The 24,130-nt window shown below is 36.4% G+C and overlaps 1 protein-coding gene across 3 annotated transcripts in view; it reads left to right on the top strand.

The window, feature by feature from the left end:
* Positions 1-24,130, top strand: part of MED24 (mediator complex subunit 24) — a 61,573-nt gene that overhangs the window by 18,549 nt on the left and 18,894 nt on the right. For all 3 annotated transcript variants that reach the window (XM_014074197.2, XM_014074189.2, XM_014074181.2), the window contains exons 6-16: positions 2,234-2,457; positions 3,125-3,236; positions 3,343-3,493; positions 4,674-4,787; positions 8,384-8,431; positions 9,216-9,298; positions 14,733-14,819; positions 15,492-15,603; positions 16,914-17,056; positions 22,099-22,136; positions 23,422-23,504. In XM_014074197.2, coding sequence (XP_013929672.2) covers positions 2,234-2,457; positions 3,125-3,236; positions 3,343-3,493; positions 4,674-4,787; positions 8,384-8,431; positions 9,216-9,298; positions 14,733-14,819; positions 15,492-15,603; positions 16,914-17,056; positions 22,099-22,136; positions 23,422-23,504 — 1,195 coding nt within the window. The remainder of the gene's footprint in view (positions 1-2,233; positions 2,458-3,124; positions 3,237-3,342; positions 3,494-4,673; positions 4,788-8,383; positions 8,432-9,215; positions 9,299-14,732; positions 14,820-15,491; positions 15,604-16,913; positions 17,057-22,098; positions 22,137-23,421; positions 23,505-24,130) is intronic.

Genomic DNA, 24,130 nt, shown 5'->3' with positions numbered 1-24,130 from the left:
GTAACGTTTCAAAAATTCTTTGATAGACCATTGAAATTCCAATACAAATAAATGGAATTCACAACTCTAAAAATCATGTACTTCTAACACATGAATCCCAAAATAACATGTACTGACTATTAAGGTATATCTCAGAACATACAGTGAGACTCACTTTATCCATAACTTTGCTCAAGCACATTCTTCATCAGTCTGAGATATTGTGATAGCATATCTGAATAGAAGGAAGCTACATAGCTAATCAGGTCCAATCTTCAAGCATTATGAAGCCACTAAACTACCTTTGATAACTGACCATCCAGACAGAAACCCAATATTTTTTACTGTTGCCTTTTTGTTACATTTGTTATATTTGTGCTGATAAATAAATAGAAACTAGTATAGATCTATTTCAAGCTATTTAGCTCTCATCAACTAGCCATGGCTAGCTGATGAGAGCTAAATAGCTTGAAATAGATCTATACTAGTCTCCCTTTATTTATTTATCAGCACAAATATAACATATATATATATATATATATATATATATATATATATATATATATATATATATATATATATATATATATATATATATATAAAAACGATTAAGGTAGTGAGCTAGATTAAAAAAAACATAAAGAATACAAAAAAGAACAGGAGGAATAAAAATATTTTACTATGCTGTGTGTGTGAAGAGAAGCATTTGGATTTTTAAAATTAGCAACTGAATATATATAGAATTATCATGTACGCTAATTTCTCCTATCTCATTTTCAATATTCCTGAGAGAACCACAATTGTTAGATAAGGCTTTTTTTTTTACTTTACTTCATCTTTTATTTCAAAAAAATTAAAACTCTGTAAAGATCTTACCTTTTTAAATTCAGATTAAATGTGTTATATAGAGATAACAGGGGAGGGTGCTGGAGTGGATTGAAATGTGAGAAAACAGAAACTTTCTCTTCCTATAAGAAAATAGAAACAATGAATATTAAATTGTTACCAGAACACTGATAAACACCTGTTACAGCCAGATACAAAGCCCAATACTTAATCCTCTCTCTGCTTAATTCAATGTTCTGCTTTTTAATTTGATCAGAACCCTTCAGCTCCGAGATTATTGTTCCTTGTTGAAAAAGTACTTGTCCCATCAACAAGATTTTTCTCTCAGCCCCCATCTGCTTTTTGGGCCCAGTTATGTTAATCACTGAATGATTGAATATTTTCCCTTTTTAATTTGTTTAAATAAAGACATGAATTGTAATGAAAGCGACAACCTGCCCTGTGGTGCCACATTATGCAAGATGTTTGATGTCATTACTTTGATACCCCTGGTTGATAATACAAATCCCCTGATATTTTACTCTTTCCTGAGAAATCCCCAAAAGAAAGCAACAGACAGGAAGTTGGTTAGAAAAATCAAAGTAATAACATTTTGCATTATATTATATTTTGGGGTATTCAGATTACATGTATGCTGTAGCAGTTCTATGCTAACATTACAGATGGCAGGCTAAGATTAAGCACTCATGCAATTTTACCACATAATTAAGATGTGAAATGGGCATTTTGTAATTGGCAAGTTATTCTCATAGTAGGGTACTTATAGGTCTTTGTGGCTTAAACTACTGTGTTGAACATAGTGTTCCGGCATGTACTCTTGCACCATTTTGCTCTACTGCTTTTACTATTGAGCTCATCATTTCCATAAACAGAGTTTACTCTCGCTAAATTCAACTGAGATGTAGCTACAGGAAAGTATGTCCATGACTAAACTTGATTGGACCCAGTAGCATAATGCAACAATACGGCCTTTCAAGAATGGGCAATGGCTATGAAACTGGGATTTCAGTGGTAGGCAGGCAAGTGGAAAGAAGTTTACAGAAATCATTGAAGCTTTCAGAAATAAGATCATCTATCTTTTCTGTAAATCTCACAGTTGAGATTTATCTGGCCACCATGACAACTGAATGATGATGAAAACCAGAGCTTTCTTTCAGGTTCCTCTTCCTATTGTCTCATATCTTTTTACTTTCTTTGCATCATAGCCCATGTTCTAGTAGGGGAAGTCTTTCTCTGATACTTTTTGTGAGATTTTGCATTTCTCCCACACCCTTCTAAAGGAGCTAGGATTATTACATTTGTGTTTCTGAAGACCATAGAAATTCTGCAGCATATGTTTGCATGCCAAGCAAGATAGTCTTTTTTGCTAGATATGACTTATTTTGTACCTTTCTTACTCCACTTGCAGCTGCCACGGTAAGGCAGAAGAATGTATTGGCCTCTGTCGTGCCCTGATGAGTGTTCTAATTTGGATGCTGCGGTGTGCTGCCTTCTATACAGAAAAACTGAAAGAACTGATGGAACAGGGGGCTGCAGAGAACCAGCTCAACATGTGCTTGGAGCGTCTGGTGAAAATCCTGGGGAGCACCAAAAATCGGGCCCTGATTCATATTGCCAAGCTGGAAGATACATGTATGTAGCCAGTGTTCATATGGAAGAGATATTTTTTAACATTATGAAAAGAGCAACATACTGCAGATTTTAATACAAAACATTTAGTCTCCAGGCTTCAGACTCACTAGTGCGCTCACTTGAATTAAGTTGATGATAGAAGTATTTTATTGAGATTCTTTATAAGGCTTGAATCAGTTTCTTAGTGATTCTTATTTTTTGTTGTTTTTTGTGGTGGATCCACAAAACCTTATAAACTTAACAATTATTTCCAACCCTTCCCTGAAACTCAAGGAAGCAATAGCACACTTACAGTAATCTAGGTACACATGCTTGGTTAGATTAAAATGAAGTTAGGACTTTGGATAGCAACTGCAGATGAGTAGACTGAATTGATATAAAACAGAACTTTATAGGCTTCTTTTACATCCAGCAAAATTGTATATGCCTGCAAATTGGTGAGGTTATTAGTTAAACCAGAAAGACTAGAAGTCTTAACCTTGTCTCTGAAGATAGATAGATAGATAGATAGATAGATAGATAGATAGATAGATAGATAGATAGATAGATAGATAGATAGATAGATAGATAGAATCTTCTAGAAGAAAAATAAATGAGATATGAGATATATTTTGGGTTGTTGGACAAACTATGTGATTAAATGTAACCTTTATGGTGTTTTGTTTAGCTTCCTGGAATGCAATTGAACAGTCCCTTGCCAAATTGGGAGACAATGTGGGACATATTAACAATAATCAGTTGCGGATTCAGTTGGAAGAGTGCATTAATCTTGTCAAAAGGTGAGCAAACAACAGCCACAGGTTAAGGAATAAACAGTTTTCTTCTCCTTATGCAAGTAAAGTTAAACCAATCTCTTCTTTCTTTGTGTCACAATTCTCTGTACAGTATCCCTACCATGCTCTCAATTCATTCAGAACAGTTAAACAAAACAGGCTTCCCCACCATACATGCTGTGGTGCTGTTAGAAGGAACCATGAATCTGACTGGAGAACCACAGCCTTTAGTCGAACAATTGATGATGGTGAAAAGGATGCAGGTATGGATGGATCGTAGTGGAATTCTCAGTATCTCTGTACTTGTCTTTCTGTTTGGCCTTCTATAGAGAAAATATTTGATGTTTTTTTGCCTTTGCTGAGCCCGGATGAGCATGGCCTGCATGGGCCATATCCAGCCCACAGGCCACCAGTTTGACAGACCTGATGTAGTATATGTTGAACTCAACCAAATGGCTTATCATCAGGTGTGAGCCTATTGTTTCATTTTGTTCAACAATATACAGCAGCTAAATCTGTGAATAGCCAGATATATGATCTAGCCATAGTCTTTTATATGCAGAACATATAATTGGAATATCAAGTTAGAACATTTCACTAGTATTCATTCTGAACTGGTACAGCCCAATATTATTTTACTATATAATAACTATCTAGACTAGAGTAACCCACCTTTTTGAATGGGGATACAATGACATACAATGAATTATTTAAGGAATTTCTTGGTGGGTAGGCTGGTAAATAAGACCATGTTACAATCATGTATCTCTTTATGTCTCCATATCTGGTATCTCAGACAACCAATCTCCTTTCCAGAAATGGAGAGATATTAGTTACTTGACCTTGCTCTTCCATTTTTTTGAAGTCATCTTCCTTCCAGCAAATTAAGATTCTTGGTATGAGACCCTTGGCCTACTACATACTGTTGATTCTCTTGGGGGTTCCATGTTCTCTTTTTGGGAGTAGTGGTGATATGGAACTTTTGCCATTTTACCATTTCAGCTCTTTTTTTAAAATGGCAAAGCTTTTCTTTACCTTTTTTGCAAGCATAGCGTTGATGACATCCTAACATTTCAAACATGCCCATCAGCCCACAGAGATTGGAGACCTGACTGAAAGTTTTCCCTTTCCGTTTTCCGTGGAATTAAATATGCATAATTGGCTTAGTAAAAAAAATGCTGCTCTTTTCAGAAACTCTGTTACATATTATTGGCTACCAAGTAATTTTTGGATTCTTGGCAGCAGGAAACATTTTGAGAGAGCAGGAATTTACACTGTTTGGTTGAGGTTGGGGTGAAATGGAATTTCTAGAAAACCTATGATTAGACTATACATTTACATATTTAGCTTATGGTGAACCCTAGATCATTTTGTATTATAAGTAATTTCCTTTTGATCAGACCTGAAGTTTTCTGTTATTTTTTTCCCTCTGTTCTTGGTTAGCGTATCCCATCCCCACTCTTTATTCTGGAGATTTGGAAAGCTTGCTTTGTGGGATTGATTGAATCTCCTGAGGGGACAGAAGAGCTGAAATGGACAGCCTTCACTTTCCTCAAGGTAAGCCTAAATGTCAGGGAAAGACAGCTGGGCTTAGCTGCTTTCAGTAGGATTCTGACCAGAAGGCTGTCATGAAAGAGTGTTCATGATAATCATCTGGCTTTCAAAAAAGGTCAGAGAAGACAATATGTCAGCAGGAGACTATGTGCAACGTCCTTGGTTCAATTCCTGATATTTCCACACACGCAGCTGCAAAAACCTATTTATGGAGTCTGTAATTATTACAGGCAAATCCAAATTGGATAGACCAATTGTCTGAAGTGATACAAAGCAGTTTCTTTCACTCCTAATAGAGAAAATTGTTTAGTCACTTATCTTTGTGTATTCCAATGGTGTGATTTAGGTGAATGGAAGGAATTTGATATGAACTCTTTCTAAAATCTGTACTATTTCTTTACAAATATGGTTTCAATGTTGTTTGCGTTTTCTACATCTTCTGCGAACTCTTTTACATTCTCTGGCATTGCACAAACCTGATTAAATATCCAAGGAATCTGGTTTTATTTGCATTTCAACCAATTCATGCTCATTCAGTACATCTTTTCTTTGGTTAGTTACTTTTGTGGATTGTTTTTCTTCTTCATTGCAGTGTGTAGAAGAAATTCATTGTAGAATGATAGTGTCAGGAGTGGATTCAGATAGCTCTTTAGCTTTCTGTATGAACTATGGATGTATTTGTAAGTTTGTTTTTTGCTTTTTCTGCAATTGAAAAAAAGTTACTTTTAGAGAATTAAAGAATTAAAATGGAGAATGGCTCAAGTACATGACCATGTATTAGCTAGAAGTGCTAGCTTCTAAACGACAAGAGTCCTTACTTTGATTTTCTATGGCCTTCAGCAGGAATTTAAAAATTCACCGCAAGTAATCTGTTCAGGTGTCTGACAAAGGATATACATTTTTGTTCCCCGGTAAGGAGTAGTATGGGAGAGCAGAAAGATGAGGGAAAAAGAAGATGATATAAAGAGAGAAAGAACATGGGATTATCTTACTTATTTTGGCTGGGACTCTATTCATTGATGGTATGAATTCCCCAACATAAGGGGAATCATTTACTTCTCTTGGCAACTCCAAGTCAAACTATTTCTGGGGCAATATACCAAAGATTAGATGTTCTTTTTAAAGTATAAGGATATTTACAGACCTATCAGATCCATTTCTTCAGATATTTTGGCATAAATTGTGGCAGAAAACTGCAGCCATGTTAATTCTTGATTTCGACTCTGCATAAATATATATTTTCAGATCTATTCTTTCTCTGTGTATCTGGTGACATTCATTGCCATATTAGCGACCCGAAGCCCAGGTTATTCTTTGTTCTTTCTTCTAAGCTGGTGTCTTTTTGTAGAGTATGGAGAAGTCTGCATTTAGCTGCATAATATTTTTTGTAATATAAACATAAGCCAGATGGCTATGTCTTTCTTCTTCCTGGCTTTCTTGGTAAACACACCATGACGCTACTAGATTCCCCAAAAGAGACTCAACAAATTGCAACTTAACATTCCCGGCTTGTTCAATAAATCACTACTGCAGCTCAAGGACATCATGTATCCAATTGTCCATGCAGAGATGAATACATTAAGCATGAAAAAGACAAACAGATATACACAGGCACAGCCTGTGGACAAATTGGAATATTATGGAATAAAAGATAGGACAGTTAACTTGTGAAACAGCATGAAAATCGGATTAAAAACATCAAAGCTTTCCTTTATTTTTTTGGATCTTCTCCACAATGTCACTGCTGTGTCTTCAAATGCTTATTCATATTCAGCCAATGTCATAGCTAAGCAGAGATATTAAATCTGCCTTTTCTACCTCCATCATATCAGAAGAACTTCAGATTTCTTCCAAGAATATAGACATTTACAATTGCATGGCATATAATAGAGAGCTCTGGTTGAAACTCTCCTAAGGCATTAGCTGAGCTACTTTAATGTCACAAAATGTTCACAAATATTGTTATTTTGCCCAGGCCTTTGGTGAGTGGCCGAAGCTCTCTTTAGATTATGTGCACTGTTTTCTTTGTTCCACATCTGATTTTGTCATTTTGCCATCTTTCTTCATTTGTTGTTGATGTTTTCTTCTTTTAAATGTTTTTAAATAATTTGTACATCACCCAGAGTTGCTGTGAGTCAGGCAGCATATACATTTGATGAAGAATAAAAGGAATTTTTTTATTTTAGTCTTGATCAGCAAAAGTCCATTAAGGGTTACTAGAGAGAACGACGTATCTGTTTTAACCTTGATCATATAAATGCATTTTATATTTCTTTTTTTCACTGCTAACAGTCTTGATCTTTAATCCCTTCAAATAATCTCCTAAAATTTGATTTATTTTCATTTTTTCTTTGTCCTTCCCACAGAAGGAGCTTTGACAAACCTCTTTTGCAAATCCAATATAGGAAAATAATCCAGGTTTTGGTCTATTATTTGTATATCCCTTTTAATTACTAAAGCATCAGGTGGCTTTATCTTGTGATATATAACATGCCCTCTTTCATGACATCTTTTAAACATAGTCTCTCTATAGAGGCAGACATTATTAAAATTAATTTATGACCTCATTGTTCAAAAATTGTCATTCAGAATATCCAATATTAAAATATTTTGCATCCTTCTGTATTAGTAAGTCAAATTTAAATATTTATTTATTTGTAATCTTTAATGCCTTTTGATTCCCTTTAATGTAGAACCTTCAAAGTTCATTCTATTATGTTTTTTTAAGATAGTTCAAAACATAAGTATTTTCCCAAAGGAAGGAATATTCCAATTAATTCCAAAATCTTATTTGAAATCCATTTGGATCTTTAGTCCATTTGATTTCCAAATCAAAATTCTAATAATCTTTTATTCCAAAATATTTTGTAAGTCTTTAAACTTGTATTTAAAACGTCTTTCCCTGAGTATTGAAGGAAATTGACCCAGTGCCATAAAACCTGTTAACTGAGGCAGTGGTGGGTTTCTACTGGTTCAGGCCGGTTTGGCCGAACTGGTAGTAGTTTGGCAGCCTGAGTCGCTGGAACTGGCAGCGACCCAAGTTTGCCACGCCCCCAAACTGGTTCTCCCATGTTGTTTTTTGCTTCTGTCCATGCGCAGAACTATTATTTTTCATTTATGGTCAAATGTGCATGCAAGCCAACAAGCGCGTACACAAACTTGTGGGCGCACCAAACCGGCAGTAATGCCAGCAGCAACCCATCCCTGGACTGAGGGCTTCCTAATAGCTGTTATCAATAGCAGTTAACAAACAATAATCAAAGGTAATTTGGCCAGAGATAAATTATGAAATTCCTTACTATATTATTTTTTCTTTGTTTTTTTGTTTTGCTTTCTGTTTTTGTTTCCCATATTTTCTATTTTTTTTAATTCTTTCTAATTTGTATTAGTTTTTATCTTTTTAATTGCGGTTTTTTAATAAAATTGATATGAGGATCATCTTGAAAAATGAACCAAAGTTTATGGGAGGATTAGGGATAGATTTATATGGAAGAAACAATGTTAAGATGGACATGAAGATCTTGGTATTGTTAGGACAGAGGAGAAAAGACTAGGAACAATGATTCCTAAATGATTAATTTTATTCTTTCTTTTTTTAGATACCACAAGTTTTGGTGAAATTGAAAAAGTATTCTCCAGGAGAAAAGGTAAAAAAATATACCAGAGTGACATTTGAGCATTATTTAAATGCTCTGTTTTGTTTCCTATATTTGGTTTTTAAAATATGGGAAACAGAAAAGAACCAACAAATTATGGGAAACAGAAACAAACAGAAAATTATTGATTAGGGGAGTGGTGATTATATAAACTGTGACTTTGCCATATCAGTGACTATGAAGAGTGAAGTCCCTATATTGACGTGCAGTATAATTTTGAAAAATTTTGTTTTAAGAAAATTAAATGCTCATTAACAGCTTTTATTTGACTTCTCAAAATTCTCCCTTTTGAAATTGGAAATCATTATGATTGGCTGCTACTTCTGCTCCTCCTCCTCCTCCTTAATGCAGACACAAACCCAGCCTACCCTTCATAATTAAATTCAACTAAAAGCTGGAAACAATTAAGGAGTGTCTTTCCCAAAGCAGCAATCATTTTTTTAATCCAAGGTAATTGCATAAAGTATAGATAACAGCTTACCACGTATAAAGGTATGGAAAAAGAAGCAACCACTTTATAAAATTTCACTTTGCACACTACAAACAGAAACAGAAAAATTATCAGGATATCAAATGTGAAATAATTATTTTTTAACCTCATTAAACATTAAAAATGCATATTCCAGTTATTCTAAAATATTCAGTGGTATATCTTATTGAAATGTACTGTCTCATCTTAAAATTTATAACAAATTAGGGGTAGAGTTACCAAGGCTCAATTCCTAGATTTTTAAAGATCTAAGGGAGAATATACTGTACTGTTCTGCTGTTGCAGGATTTCACAGAAGATGTGAATTGTGCCTTTGAATTCCTACTGAAGCTGACACCACTCCTGGATAAAGCTGATCAACGGTGCAAGTAGGTGCCTTTCGTAGTAACATCACAAATAGAAGATGTAGAACTTTCTACAGCTAATCCCCGGGTTACAAGCATTCATTCGAAGTTATGAGATAAGCACCCCAAGTGTTTATAAGCAAGTCCCAAAATTATGAATGTTGCAGCATCACAACATTCAACCTATTATCCCTGCTCCCACTCCCCAAACTGCTTCCCTCTCCCATCCTGCCACACTGGACTCATCTTAGAAGATCTGCCGCCTCTTTGCCACAATTTCTTTGCTTTTGAGGGAGAAAAGAATTGATGAAACCTCCTGGGTGCTGTAATGTCGTGTGAGTTCAGGCACCCATCCCATTTTGCAGAGACTCGGTGCCTGAACTCTCGCAAGATCACGGATCCCAGAAACTTTCATTCTCTGCATGACAAGTGTTTGCTGTGCCTGTCTCCTGCTCTTCCTCCCCCCCCCCCCAACTCCTTTCTGCCACCACCAGGACACCTTTTGGCCAGATGGAGACCTGGCAGAGACTGGAAGCTTCATCTGTGTGCAAATGGGGCCTTTAAAAATGGAGGAATTTGCTCCGTTTTGAAATGCACCATAAATGCCTATGAACCCTTGGAAAATGGAGCAAATCCCTTCATTTTCAAAGGCCTCATTTGCATGCAGATGAAGCTTCCATTCTCTGGCAAGTCTCTGTCTGGGCAAAAAATGTCCAGGTGGTGGCGGAAAGGAGTTAAGGGAGAGTAGGAAGAGTAGGAGACAGGCGCCCCAAACACTTTTTGTGCACAGGATCTTCCATCGACTCGAGACTCCCTCAAAGGGAAAGAAACCATGGCAGAGAGGAGACAGATCTTTGCAAGGTGAGTCTGGTGTGGGAGGGAGGGGGAAACATCAGGTATCTTAGTGGGTTGGGGAGGCCTTGGGGGCCTGCTCCCTCACTAGCCCCCCCCCCATGGCCTTCCTCACCCTGAGATGCCTCGTGTACTTAACAAACCATGTATTTGCCAACACATTAAATTAGTGACTTCATGGATGAAAGCAGGAAGTGATCTCATTCTTGATACGAGATTCACTCTCATGAATCCTTGAGGTACGAATGGAATGGGTAGGCTCCATTACATTCATAACTAGAGGACTACCTGTACTTAGAATTTCTGTCTCTATTACTATAAGTCACCTGCAAAATGTTGGCCATACATTCATCTTGGCTTTCATTTGTAAGAGTAAGTGAATACCCATTAGTTTACTGAGAAAAGAGATAGCCAGATAGGAGGGGAAAAATGCAAGAATTAAGATGAGGATAATATTTAAACATGGTAGTTGAGAGGAGGACTGATAATGGGGAAAGCAGGCAATATATTTGGCATAAATTCTATATTGGGCTAAATTCTGAAAATTAGCCTCTTAAATATGTTGTTATCTGACAGGGTCTGAATAATTGAAAATATGGATAGGTTTCAGATCAAACTCTGAGGATATTTAACTAGTGACATATGTTTACTTACCAATATGTATTCTGTTTACATAGGAAGAGAAGTAACCTATTGTGAGTTGAGGCGTTCCATTTCTCAATCAATTCCATTTCTGATTCATTGTCTAATGATAGAATACAGGTAGTCCTGACTTAGCTGCCATAAATTGGTACTGGCAATTTGATTGCTAAGTAGAAAATCACATGATCACAACAGACTTATAGCATTACTTCCCATTCTGTTGTTAAGCATTTGCTGACTGATATCATGTGACTGAAACTGATGGTTTTATTTCTATGTTCTCCATTCTGTTTGTTCCAAAAGCACACAAAGATGTGACTGTGGGGTGTTACGACAGTTGTAAATGCATGCCATTTGCAAAGTGCCTGAATGTGATCCTATTCAGGCACTTTGAGAGACACTCGTGGTCAAAATTGTGAGGATTGGTTGCAAAGCTGTCTTTTGTAACACCATCATTATATATAGTCTTTATATAGTCATTAAACAAGGCAGCCATTAAGTAAGGACTACTATATCTAAAGCAAGCAGACAATACAAATGTACATTCTTTATATAATATAACAGTCACAGACTGGTAATTCGGTATCCAATGACAGATTTTGCAGTATATACTTTTAGAAAGCATTAGGAATGATGAAAATTGGACATAAGCTTAGCATTTGGAAGATTGGACAGGCAAGAACTATTTGTCCTTCTCCGTGAGTCAGAAAACTGACTGAATTAGCTTAGCTGTATCATCATATCTCAACCTTCCTGCCCAAGGCATTTTGGGAGGTTACTTTGACATTATCTCTGGATGAGCCACCTGGAAGGACAGGAAGCATAAAGTCAATTTAAACTTTGGATGACTCCATATCCACCAAGTGCTGGAAGCTGCCTTTGAAATCCTATGTGGGTTTATTGTTGTTAACAATGAACGGGCTGGAAAGAACCAATTTTATATCTGGTCCTTCATATCAGAAAAAGATTAAAATATAAATAAAAATGTGAAGCAACAAGTAGAACAGTGCAGCACTATTTACTGCATGAAATATTTTCATAGTCGAAAGGCCATGGAAAATAAGGTAAGTCTTTTCCTGTTACTAAAATGGATTAATAGCAACTTTCTATCCCTGGCTCTTAAAGAAAGCATTTCCACAGAAAAATTTCTATTATCATTTGCCACTTCTTTTCAGGTACCGTATTTTTCGGAGTATAAGATGTACCTTTTCCCTCAAAAAAGAGGATGAAAATCTGGGTGTGTCTTATACACTGAATACAGCATTTTTTGCCTCCTGAAACCCCATCCCTTTCATCAAAATGGCCTGCATAGCCTTTAGAAAGCTTTCAAAGTGCTCCTGGGTGCTGGGGAGGGCAGAAATGAGCAACAAACGGGCCCTTTTTTGCTCAGTTTTGCCTCTGCCAGCCTCCAGGAGCACTCTATAAGCCACTTAAAGGCTAAAAAACAGGCCTGTTTCACAAAAAAACAGGTCTTTTTTGCTCATTTTTGGCCCGCCCTCCAGGAGCACTCTATAAGCCTCCTAAAGGATATTCATGCTCTTTTTTTGAAAAAAAATTGGACCTGTTTTTGTGAAAAATAGGCCATTTTTGGGAGGTCTGTAGAGTGCAAAAACTTTTTTTGTCTCTTCAAAATCTTGGTGCATCTTATACTCCAGTGCATCTTATACTCCGAAAAATATGGTAGTTGGGACACATTGTGAAAAGCCTATAAGAGGGCAGGGTCATAGATAAAAGAAACAGAAAAGAATGAATTCATAACAATAACAGAAGTTTGCAAACCTATATAAAAAAGACTAAAACAGGAAAGATGCCTAGGCTACTGACTTCTTACCAGAAATGCTAGGAGGATGAACTTTTACAATCTTTACAAAATACAATGAATTCTATTTTAGAGAGGGGGAAAAAGTCAGAAAACAGCATAAAGGGTAATTTAGCTTCAGTAACTAAGGAGGGAGACAATTTGACTTTAACAAGACCTTATTGCCAATATCATTATTGAATAACAACTGTAAGCTCCTTACAATAATTTTGGAAATATTTTGCAAAATAATTTTGTAATTTTGGAAAATTATTTAATTTATAATATATTCTGTTTGTTTTTCATGCTTAGAATAATTGATTTGCCTGAGGTGGCTAACTTTAAGAGCATAAAAAATAGATATTTTTGCGCAGTTCAACTTTCTCCTAGTTTTTGTATTTTTATATTTAGGGAGGTTGTTTTGTCCTGGCAGATTCCTTGTGCAAAGCTTGCCTTTCTCAATCCAAGGCTATTTGTTGTTGATGTTTCCTGTCTCTTTGGGATACTCCCCCGTTGTGAAGGTTGAAGTGACACAGCTTTCATATTATATCTTTTGTTTGGGTTTCAGCATTTCCCCAAACCTTGAAAATTTTAATTATAGTCTGAAAATATTGCGTTCAGATAAAGGCCTTTCACAGATAGCTCTTAAAGATGGTGTACATAATTCCTTAAAAGGGCATGTTTTATGTTGTATCCCCAAACCTCTACATTTTTTTATCCCAACACTGGATTGTGATTGGACATAGAACAAGAATGATTAAAATCATTTCAGTTGCTAATGAGATAATAACATAGTAGAATTTTGTGCTGCTATTTAACATCTGAAAAGTCAATATTGTGTATTATACATTTTAGAAGAGAAATGATATCAACAGCTGCCTGAGATCAGAGGGGGATTTGCTACTCCTCCAGATGTACCCTTCTTTCTCCTTTTTTCCCCTAGAAGAAGTGTATACCCACTCAGTCCTGACCAGCTGCTCTCTAGAGAAGCCATTTTGAGATAGTCTTTGAAGTAATATATTGTGAAGTTGCTACAGCATTTACCTGAGCAGGCAAATGCCATGGAAACTTTATAATATATTGCAATTCAGACTCCCTGAGAGTGATGCTTAGGGTAGGGTACTGCAGTATCAAACTGTGCATAATGGTATGTGATTGGGTATTAAATATCAATCACAATATGTCCTCTCGGTTGATATTCTGGAGGAAGGTGCAACTAAGGAGAAAGGGATTTGGCTAGGTCAGTAATAGCTACCCTTTTCCAGATGGAATACCCAAAGCGCATGTGAATGCATGGCCCCTCTGCAGTGCCCCGCCACACATATGCACAACCCCCACATGCTCCACTCCCTTCCCATGCATGCCCCCCACATGTGCCCCCTATGTAGGTGTGCATGCTTCACACGTGCCCCGCCCTCATGTATGCGTGTGCAGCACCCTCACACATCCCGCGCAAGCGCGGCAGAGACCTGAAGACCAGTTGTCCGGCAGGAGACGCGCACGCATGCACAGCGGAGCTGAACTGGGGCAACGGCTCACGTGCCCACAGAGAGAGAGCCGCATGCCACAGGTTCACCATTAGAGGTCTTGATGAAAGGACTGAACTAAGGGAAACTTGGAGTCCAAACCTATATATCAGAGTGAGAGGCTTATGAATATATATTTAATGCCAGATAAGGCAGAAATTCATATTCTACAGATATATTAAGAAAGTAAGTCTACAAACCGTAACAACATCCTGGTCCTTTAGACTTGGATAGGCAGCTTATTTTCTGTTAAGAATTGCATTTCCAAATAAATAACTGATAAGTTTGCCTGGCAAGTGTGAAGCTAGAACTTGAACATGGATGGATCTGTTATTCTCTCAACTCCCTTCCAGCACTCCCTGCCCACTTCCCCTCCTCAAAAGAAAGGCTACTGGTAAAAGTATAGTTAAGTCTTACCAACAATCTAGAATAGTTTGTAAATAGCTTTTAAATCTTGATTGAAGGTGCAAGTTACACATTCTTATAACCTTGTTTAAAACAAGTTGAGCTACTTTCTTTAAAAAATTCATAAGGATGTAGAAAACTGACCATATAGGTGGCAGTTAAACCAGATGACATTTACCTGTCTTTTGCCATGTTCCTTCAGAAATTTATACATGTGTTTCTTGTGTTGTTCTAGCTGTGATTGCACAAACTTCCTCCTCCAGGAATGTAGCAAGCAAGGTCTGCTGTCTGAAATCAATATGAATAATCTCATAGCAAAAAGGTATGGTTGTTTGAAAAACTTTTCATGAAAAGAACAAGAGCCAAATTCAAATGTATTAGGCCATTAAAAATGTATTAGGTTTCCATCATGAATTGGAGTAGAAGTAGAGAGTAAGTTTGGGTCTGAGTTGCCAGAGCCCAAGGCCATTCCTCAGCCTTTCAGGAATCATATATTTTCCCCTAATTTATTAATTTCCAAGAGGAAATATTTTCAACTATTTAAACTGAAGTAAGAAATTTTGCATATGCATATACATACAAGAATATTAGTGTGTTTGCATATTATTGACCATGTAATCACAGCAATATTAGTGTTTGAAAGCAATCTCTTCTTTTGAATATTTCTCCTTAGGGGGAAAAATCTTGAAAGCAGATTGCTTTGTTTTAATCCAGTAGCATTTTTCTTTATGTTTTTGAGATTATGAAGGCATTTATTATATGAAAGTGCAAGTTCAAATAAAATATCTTTCTGTGTAAAAATCTCATTCTAAATCTGTCATATGATTTTTGTTTCATTTAATAAAAATATAGAAACATGATTAAGGCTAGCCACAAAGGTATTAAATTTAGAATAGCATTACTATGAACCAGTATGTCTGTTGAGTTTTACTGAAAAGTGTCAAATGCACCACCCTTATAAAACCTTGTATGCCTTTCCTCCTTTCCCAACCAGGGCTGCTGATCGAGAACATGCACCATGTTTAAAATCTGCAGAAAATGCTAACATTCAGCCCAACCCCGGCCTTATCTTGAGAGCAGAGCCCACTGTTACCAATATCTTAAAAGTAGGTCCTGTTTTGGTGCTGATCCTATGCATGTTTTCCATGGATTAAAAGTATTTTCAGCACAGACATGAGTAAACATAGCTAGGACATGTAATTCTTTGGCTGTATTTCAAGAAGCTTAACACAATTTTTAAAGGGTTATTTTTGGATTGTTGTGTGGTTATGATTAGCAGTAGGCCTAATAACTTAAAAGGAGTCTGAACCAAAGTTTTCCAACTAAATAAATTGTTTCAGCTATCCTGGGACACTGTTTCTCTTTAAAAAAAAGTCAGCAGTTTTTGGTATAATAGGGTTATATTGAGGTTTAGTATATATCACTGCAAAGTGATTGATTAATTATAAAATTATAATTTTATAATACTAGATGGTTTATAAAATTATGTAAATTTACATTAAATGTTTATTTGTTTCAATTAATGTGAGGAATCTCTTTTCTCAGTTCATGATTTTTTTTCTCCAAAATTGATATTTAAGGGTTCCTTTTGATTGTGTATTAATTGTAAAGTTAATTCGAGACACACAAACATTTTAGCAATTTCTGGGAATGAAGCATTGATTCATTTTATCCATTCAACAAACATGCTAAAGTCTATTTGGCACAGATCACCTGTAGATTATAAGACAGTCTGAAACTGTAGCTTATAATTCTGGTTAGTCAGTTTACAATAATACCAAGATAGGACTGGTACTTGTTAGAAAAGCCATAGCGGCTTGGTTCTCCCATAGGATTAAACCAAAATTATAGCACATTATGGCTCAGCACTGTGAGCACTTTAGACAAACAAAGTTCAAATTCCTGAATGTGATGATATAAATGAAGGCAGAATCAAATTCTATTCTAATTCTGTTCCTATTTTAGAGAAAACTTTAATAATTCTGTCTAACCACCATATATAACTTAATATCCCTTTACTTAATTCAGAATTAAGAATAGGAATTGTTTGTGATAAATTACAAGATTAGACTATATGCTGCTACAGATTTAAATGTCCTTTTAGCCAAATGCCTCCAAATGTAGCTGCCAAATTTAAATATAAGGGGAGAAAAACTAAATTCTAAATTCATATCATTGCAAGAGTAGGCAAATATAAGGTAAAATTGGTCCCCAGATTTAACAATATCAAGTTACAATATTTTAAGCAAGAATGGAGTCTGGGCTGGATACCATCTTCCAGTGCATGCTTCCTGTATGGTTACACATAGCTAGGGTCATTTAATTAAAAATTTGGAAGCTGATTTTTCTTTTAGTCAAATCTCTATGCTTTATGCATCTAGATCCACCATCTTTATTTTATTTATTTTTATACCAGACAATGGATTCAGATCACTCAAAATCCCCAGAAGGACTACTTGGAGTCTTGGGTCATATGCTTTCAGGAAAGAGTTTGGACCTACTATTGGCAGCTGCAGCTGCTACAGGAAAACTGAAATCCTTTGCTCGGAAATTCATCAAGTGAGTATATATGATGAATTGTTGAAAGTCAGGGTTGCCTGACTTTCCTTCGATAAACTAAAGAGTGTGATGTAATACCATCATTTGGTGAGGTTGTTTGCTCCTGGCTATGGAGTTGCCTATGGAAATTGCAATGCAACAATTTCATTTTGCCTGAGTAAATTGATACAGGGAGCAAGTGGCAACCTTTCTGGGACTCAGGATTGCACTTTCAAAAATTATTTGTGAGAGCAACTACAGTTACTGCTGCTGTAAGGGCCATACTGATTAAACAATATCATTACTGAATGGAAAGAGGACAGAATTTTCTGTTTACTCCTTACTCCCCCCTCCCCTTTTTAATGAGGTGTTTAACTAAAATTGATTTAATTATTAGAAAGTTAAGATTGTACTTTACCTAAGAATCCCCCCCCCTGCAAATTATAGAGATAAAAAAACCCATTGTTATTCAAAGATACAGAATATTTGGAAACTACAAAAATGAGGTTGCTTCTTGCTCATTCCTGCCTTGAAGGCTATAAAGTTGTGAGCAAAAAAACCTATAGGGCTCTGTATCATCCTCAAAGATTACACTGCGACCTACACTGTGATCAGAATTTTATCTTAAGTTCTATTAATAAATAAAGAGATTCTAGTTAAATAAACAACAGCTGGAACAGGTTACTGTGTTCTGACCTTTATTGAATGTATTCCAGCCGACATTAACTGTGCTTATGCAAAGCCTTAAATAATCAGCTCTCTTAAGAGAGTAAGCTAAATTAGATTTCCAATCAATGAGATGACCATCAGATCTGAATATGAGGGAACTTTCCATATTAAAAAAAAAATATCATCATCAGAGTCTTTTTCATAAGGTATGTTTTTGGGAGTCATCAATGCCCCAGAAGAGATCTCTGTAGATTTTTGGAAAAAGGATGTCAGTGCTCAATATTATGGATAGTTTCAGAACTGTTACTAGAGCATTTGGCCTTCATCAGTCCATCATCATACAAATAAAGAAATGCATCATTGATATTCTTTCTATGAATGGTCACACCATACTATAAAAATTACCCCAAGATCAAAGTGTACAATACTATGGGAGACTGAGAACAACTCCAGGCTAAGTAGCAAAGCTTCTGCAGTCCTTTCTTTCATTCACAATAAGTAAAACATTGAATAAGAGCAATCTACATATATAGGAGGGTCTACCAAAAAAGCCAGTTTGACATTGTGGTCAAGGCACCAGGCTAGAAACCATGAGACCATGGGTTCTAATTTCACCTTAGACACAAAGCTACCTGGTGATCTTGAGCTAGTAACTTTCTCTCAGCCCTAGGGAAGAGACATTGGTAAGCTATTTCTGAAAAATCTTACCAAGACTTTCCCAGGCAGTCTCCTTGAGAGTCACTGAGAATCAGACATAATTGAACAGAAGAAAACAGAAAACAAAAAGGGAACCCCTATTCTCCAGAAAGAAGATTGCTGCCTGCCTCAGGTTTGACAAATATCATCTGGTTGATGATAGAGAAGTTGAACTTTTGAAAAAAGTTATGTTGGGGGAAATAAAGATGCTGTAATTCCAACAAGATCCTCATCTCAGCCGTGAAGCATGGGGATATCATGGTTTGGGGCTGCTTTACAGCCTTGCGGTGAATTGAGTGAATAATAGATTCTAGATTGAAACAGCAAATTCTATCAGGGTATTGAATTCATCTGTGAGCTGAAGTTTAAATGAATGTAGGTCATGTAGCCCACAAAAAGAAATCTATAACCAAATAGCTGAAGCAGAAGCAATGTAATATTTTGGAATGGCTGAATCAAAGTTCTGAATATTACTGATTAGAAATGTTCAATAATATATGAGAAGGGCAGCTTATGCAAGATAGCCAAACATCAATGAGTTGAAGCAGTTTTGTAAAGAGCAGTGGGCCAAAATACTTCCAATTTGATATGATCAAAAGGTATTAGAAATGCTTGCTTAAAGCGATTGCTGTTAGTGCTACAAGTTAATAAATCTAGAATGTCCCATATGTTTTCCAAGAAGTCAGTGAATTTTGGCTTAATATATTCCATAGAGAAATGACATTCTGTCGTGTGTCATCTATTTAACGAAGTCTTTTTATCTACTAATAGGTCATAGATGAAACTCAGATAACACTGTAGGTCATACTGTTCCAGGCTTACAGAAGCTTCAAAGAGATTCACAAATATTCTTTTACCAGATGAATAATACAGAAATCACTAAATAAATGCAGAGTTTATTTGCTTCTCCCATTTCTGCTAAAGAAGATAGAATAACTCTGCCCTGTATTCTTTGATATTATGCTGAAAACTAGCCTAATAGCATGTATCAAAGCAATTTAAGAGCAAATTATAGTCAGCTAACAATTCCAGTTTTTCATTCATGACACAAGCAAAAAAACCAAGTTGAATAATTAAACACAGTTCAGAAGTCAAACTGAGAGAATAATGGGGTCCTTGATATTCTCTGAGCTTGGTTGTTTTCTTGCAGACATTTAATCACCTAACTAGGTAACATCATCAGTGCTAATTGAGAATAGAATTTGCTCTCATTTTATATAGTAGTGTTTTGCCCTGATCAGTGTTGCTGGGAGTGATCGCTCTGTAGAAATAATTTATACAGACTAGTAATGATGGATTGGCAGACCATTCCTACCAACACTGACAGAGCAAACCACTAGAATATAAATTGAGAACAAACTCCATTTCTTAATAGCACAGGTGATGTTACCTACCATATTTTTCGCACTATAAGACACTCCATACTATAAGACACAAATTAGTTTTAGAGGAGGAAAACAAGAAAAAAAATCTGCCTCTGCATCTTAGCATCCATCCGGTATTCATCTGGCTAGTGTCCTTGAGCAAACAGCTGCCTGCTGTTTGTCTGCTATCTCTGCCAGGAACGCTGGAGCCTTCGCTGCTGAGCAACTAATTGGCGGTTGGATCGGCAGTATTGCAGGATCAGCGGTATTCCTGTTCGCTGCTGATTGCCGCTGCCTGTTTGCTGCCGCCAATCGGTGGCAATAGGCACTGAATGGGTGGCGGCGATAGGCAGCAGCGATCCCCGCCACCTAGAACAGCTGATCAGTGGTATTCTGGGAGGCCGATCCAACTGCCAATCAGCTGCTTGGCAGAAAGGCTCCAGCATTCCCCGGTCCCCCTCCCTCCCACTGCAATATTTGCTCTATTAAGACGCACATACATTTCCACCCACTTTTGGGGGGAAAAGGTGTGGCTTATAATGTGAAAAATATGGTAATTATGTCTGTAAGAAAACAACCAAGTTTAGGGAGCATCAAGGACCCCACAGTTCAACCCTGAGCTACAATATTCTCTTCTATGGGGGGATACTAATTGGTGGTCAAAGTTTACAGGGTCTCTTAAGGTACAGTAGAATATCTGGTCACAAACCTCTGACCACAACCAAATCAGGTTCCAAAAATTTCACAATTTTTTTTTCATGGCCAATTTCCCCTTCCATGCCATTTTTTTTGTAAGGCCCAAATTTCCAAAACTTTGTTTGGGTCACAACCAAATCGGTTGCGACCAAAGTTATGGAATGAATTATGGTCAACTTCTGGTGTAGTTGGTTTGAGATAGGAATAGTTTCCAAGCCAGGAGTGTCCTTAATTTCTAGAGTAAAGGACATGTGCAGGGAGCAATACTCAAATGAAAAAAAAACACACCCAGAATTATTTAAAAATGTGGTTTTTATTTATTTAAAAGTATTAATATTCAGTCAGTCAGTGAAATACAATTGGTAATTTATCATCTGATTTTTTTATCCTTTTCCTCTCTGATTAAAAATTATAATTTAATGGCAACTGTTAGAAAGATTCTGGGAAAATTCTGTAAGAATGGGACGATTTGAATAGCAACAAGGCAAACGTGAATTCAGATATTGTTTCAACACCTAATAATCCCTTAGTAGAGAGATATGAAAATGAAGACTCAAATCATCCAGGCCCAAAGCATTTTTTTAAAAAGGCTAAATCGTAGCAACTGATTTAGCTTTTTTAGATCACTTTCTAGAGATTTTTGTCCAGTAAGCACCAGACCTCCTGTCTGGCGCACTTGTGCTAATTGGCTGTAATCAAATAACTGCAACAGCAGTCAACTCTTGAATAACTTTTATTACCAGATTATTTGCTGTCTTTTTGCCTTAGAGATGCTTTTTTAAAAAAAAATGTACTGGTGATTTATAATTACCAGATGATACGATAAAGTACAACCAAAAATATAATGCTAATACAATCAGAAAATAATACATTGATACTGTATTCAATGTAATATAATCAGAAAAGAATATACTGAATAGTAATTAAAGAAGTGACATTTTGAAGAAACCAGAGAGAACATTCATAAAGAATCCATAAGAAAAGTGCCTCAGTCAAATTTCTTTCTCTATTTCATGGCATGTATTCTGCTGTCCTTTTTCAAAGCAGTTTAAGAGCTAATTATAGTCAGCTAATCTATTTTCTCTTCCCTTCATTTTAGGAATAAGTATTTTTTATGCCAGCCCTATACATTATTTATCCTGTGTAGAGTACATTAAAGGTCTGGGGAATTATTGGATTGAGCGCAGCTATAATCTTGCCACCGCTTGTCTCTTTAGTAATCTACAATATTGGTGAAGACTAGTTTCAGGAAGAGGCCAAATAATGATCTTCTAATGAAGGACTTTTTTTTTACCAGCCAGGATTTTCCAAACTTTAGAAAAAAAAAGTCAAGAGATTTCTGAACAAACTGTGACATTGCAATTTACTAGAGAATGGACCAGGATTGGGAAGATTTTACTTCAGTATAATTGTTACAGGGTAGAGGGTACAGGTAATAATGGCCTACCAAAGTCTGAAGATACAGAATTCCTGTATTCTGACTTTGCTTTTGCCTCATTTGGAAAGTGGGAATAATTGTGATCCACCTGATTTTTTTTAAGATTATTTTGCACATTAAAGCTATCAGCTTTTTAAAAAAAAATTGTTGAAGAACAGTTAAAGTGAAATTTTCGTTTTATCGTTCTTTACACATTTCAGGCTCAATGAATTTACCAAACATATCAGTGGAGAAAGCTGTAAGTCCCTCTTTTCTTCTATCTCTCCCCCCCCCCCCCGGCCATCAAGTGTCTGCGTAGCTAACCCTGGTAATGCAGGCTTTCATGGGTTAACCATAAAAATCTGCCAGGGAAGGGGGCCTGGGTCAGGGAAGAGTTGAAAGTGAGCATGGTGCCTGGCAGCGTAGGCTGGCCCAGCTCAGCATTCCTAATGCAACAAGGGGGACATTCAAGTTATGACTGGGGTCTCTTTGTCTTTTTGGCTACCACGTGCACCAGCCTTTCCTCCAATCCCAAGAATAGTGACTTTGTGTGCTTTGGGTGGGGTGCTCAACCCTGAAGAAAAAGGGTTAATTTGCAGCTGTGTGTCTGCTTCCTTCCCTCCAACCCCCTCACCCCCCAATCTTAAGCTTTGTGCACCCATGTCGTCCTTTGGATGGAGTGATGTTTGAATCCCACTCATCCCAAGATAAGGAATCTGAATATGTTTGCATGTGACTACACACGCAAAAGCTCTCTGACTTTCCACTGGACAAATCAGGAAGGAGTTTGCAGTTGTTGAAAGAGTTATTTTGTTTTCATTTGTGTGAATGTTGCAGTTCTACTCAAGCTAGATTTATCCTCAAGATAAATTGGATTTCAGTTCCTATAATCCTCTAGCCAAGTATTACCGAAGTGGAAATCCAACACAGTTTGGGGAAGGCTATTTTAAAAGTTGTATAATTTCATCATAAACCATTCCCCGGGGAGGGGGGATTTGATAAAATTTCAGAAACCAGAAAAATAGAAGTTTCCATGTCTTTTAATAGCATCTCTTTCATTTGTCACTTAGCATAATGATATAATTTAATACTTGTTTTGGGACAAATTAGAGCAAAAGACACAAACTTTTTTATTATTTATATGTCTCATTAAAAAATTATTTGAAATCTGGGGAAGGGATGGATGGAAGTGTTTAACTGGTTTTTTCATATGTTTGGTGCCCTATGCTTTAGAATCCTTTTTCCTTTGGCAGAATTAGATACAAAACGTCAATGTTTTGTTATAGATGAATAAATTAATGAAGTTATATTCAGAGTATGGACTGTGATGGCTAAAGTTTTTGGAAATCAAATTTCCATTTACTTGAAGGACCATTGTAGATTTATTTAAATAAATAAAAATGAATGAGTTGGCATATTCCATTAATGGTACTTTAGTGTGATGGTGGCTACAAAGCACGTCTTACCTATCATACATCAACATTTTGATTTACATATGTCAATTGTTCTGATTTTTATCTCTTCCTTCTCCATCTGAAATCCAGCTAAGGGAGCATCAGTCCGAGCACTTCTCTTCGACATCTCATTTCTTATGCTGTGTCATGTTGCCCAGACCTATGGCTCTGAGGTAGGAACATTCTGACTTTCGTATTACATCACATAGAGAAAATAGTGAGAAGAATCAGCTCAGATATTTATCCTTGAACATGTACTGGACAGAACGTCTTTTATTTGCCATTCTTCCCTACATGCTGGCTGAGATTTTGGGGTTTATATTCCCAAACCTCTGGATAGTACCAGATTTAGGAAGGCTGACGTATTTTTTTTTAAAGAATAAGAATTAGAGCATAGTGTTGGTGCCCATCAGTTTAGAAAAACATGAAATAATTTCTAAAATTCTGGAGTTCTACCAATCCATATTCAGACAGCATTAAATTGAAGAACAGACAGTAGTGAATCTTCTCCAAAACGGTCATGTCATCAAAATTATTCCAAGAGAGAAATATAAAATTGTTCAGCAAATCATAAAGAACCACCTGCTGACCTCGAGCACTTTAGATACAGTATTCATAATTCTGTCATTTGGGTTAAAATTGAGGTTCATAGCAGCATGTATGAGCATTTCAAAGAGAACATTTTTACAAACTATCAAGGTCCCTGACACAAATGATCTGCTGGGCTAGAAAATTGGAAGATAACTTTATTTAAAACTGCAAAACGAAGCATTACCTAGAAGTTACATCTTTCTTTGTA

This window comes from Thamnophis sirtalis, unplaced genomic scaffold, assembly GCF_051295495.1.
Source record: "Thamnophis sirtalis isolate CommonGarterSnake01/CBP01778 unplaced genomic scaffold, rThaSir2_p1.2 scaffold_4, whole genome shotgun sequence".
Classification (NCBI taxonomy): Eukaryota; Metazoa; Chordata; class Lepidosauria; order Squamata; family Natricidae; genus Thamnophis; species Thamnophis sirtalis.
Note: the sequence above shows the minus strand (reverse complement) of the source record. Positions and strands in the feature narration are given on the sequence as shown.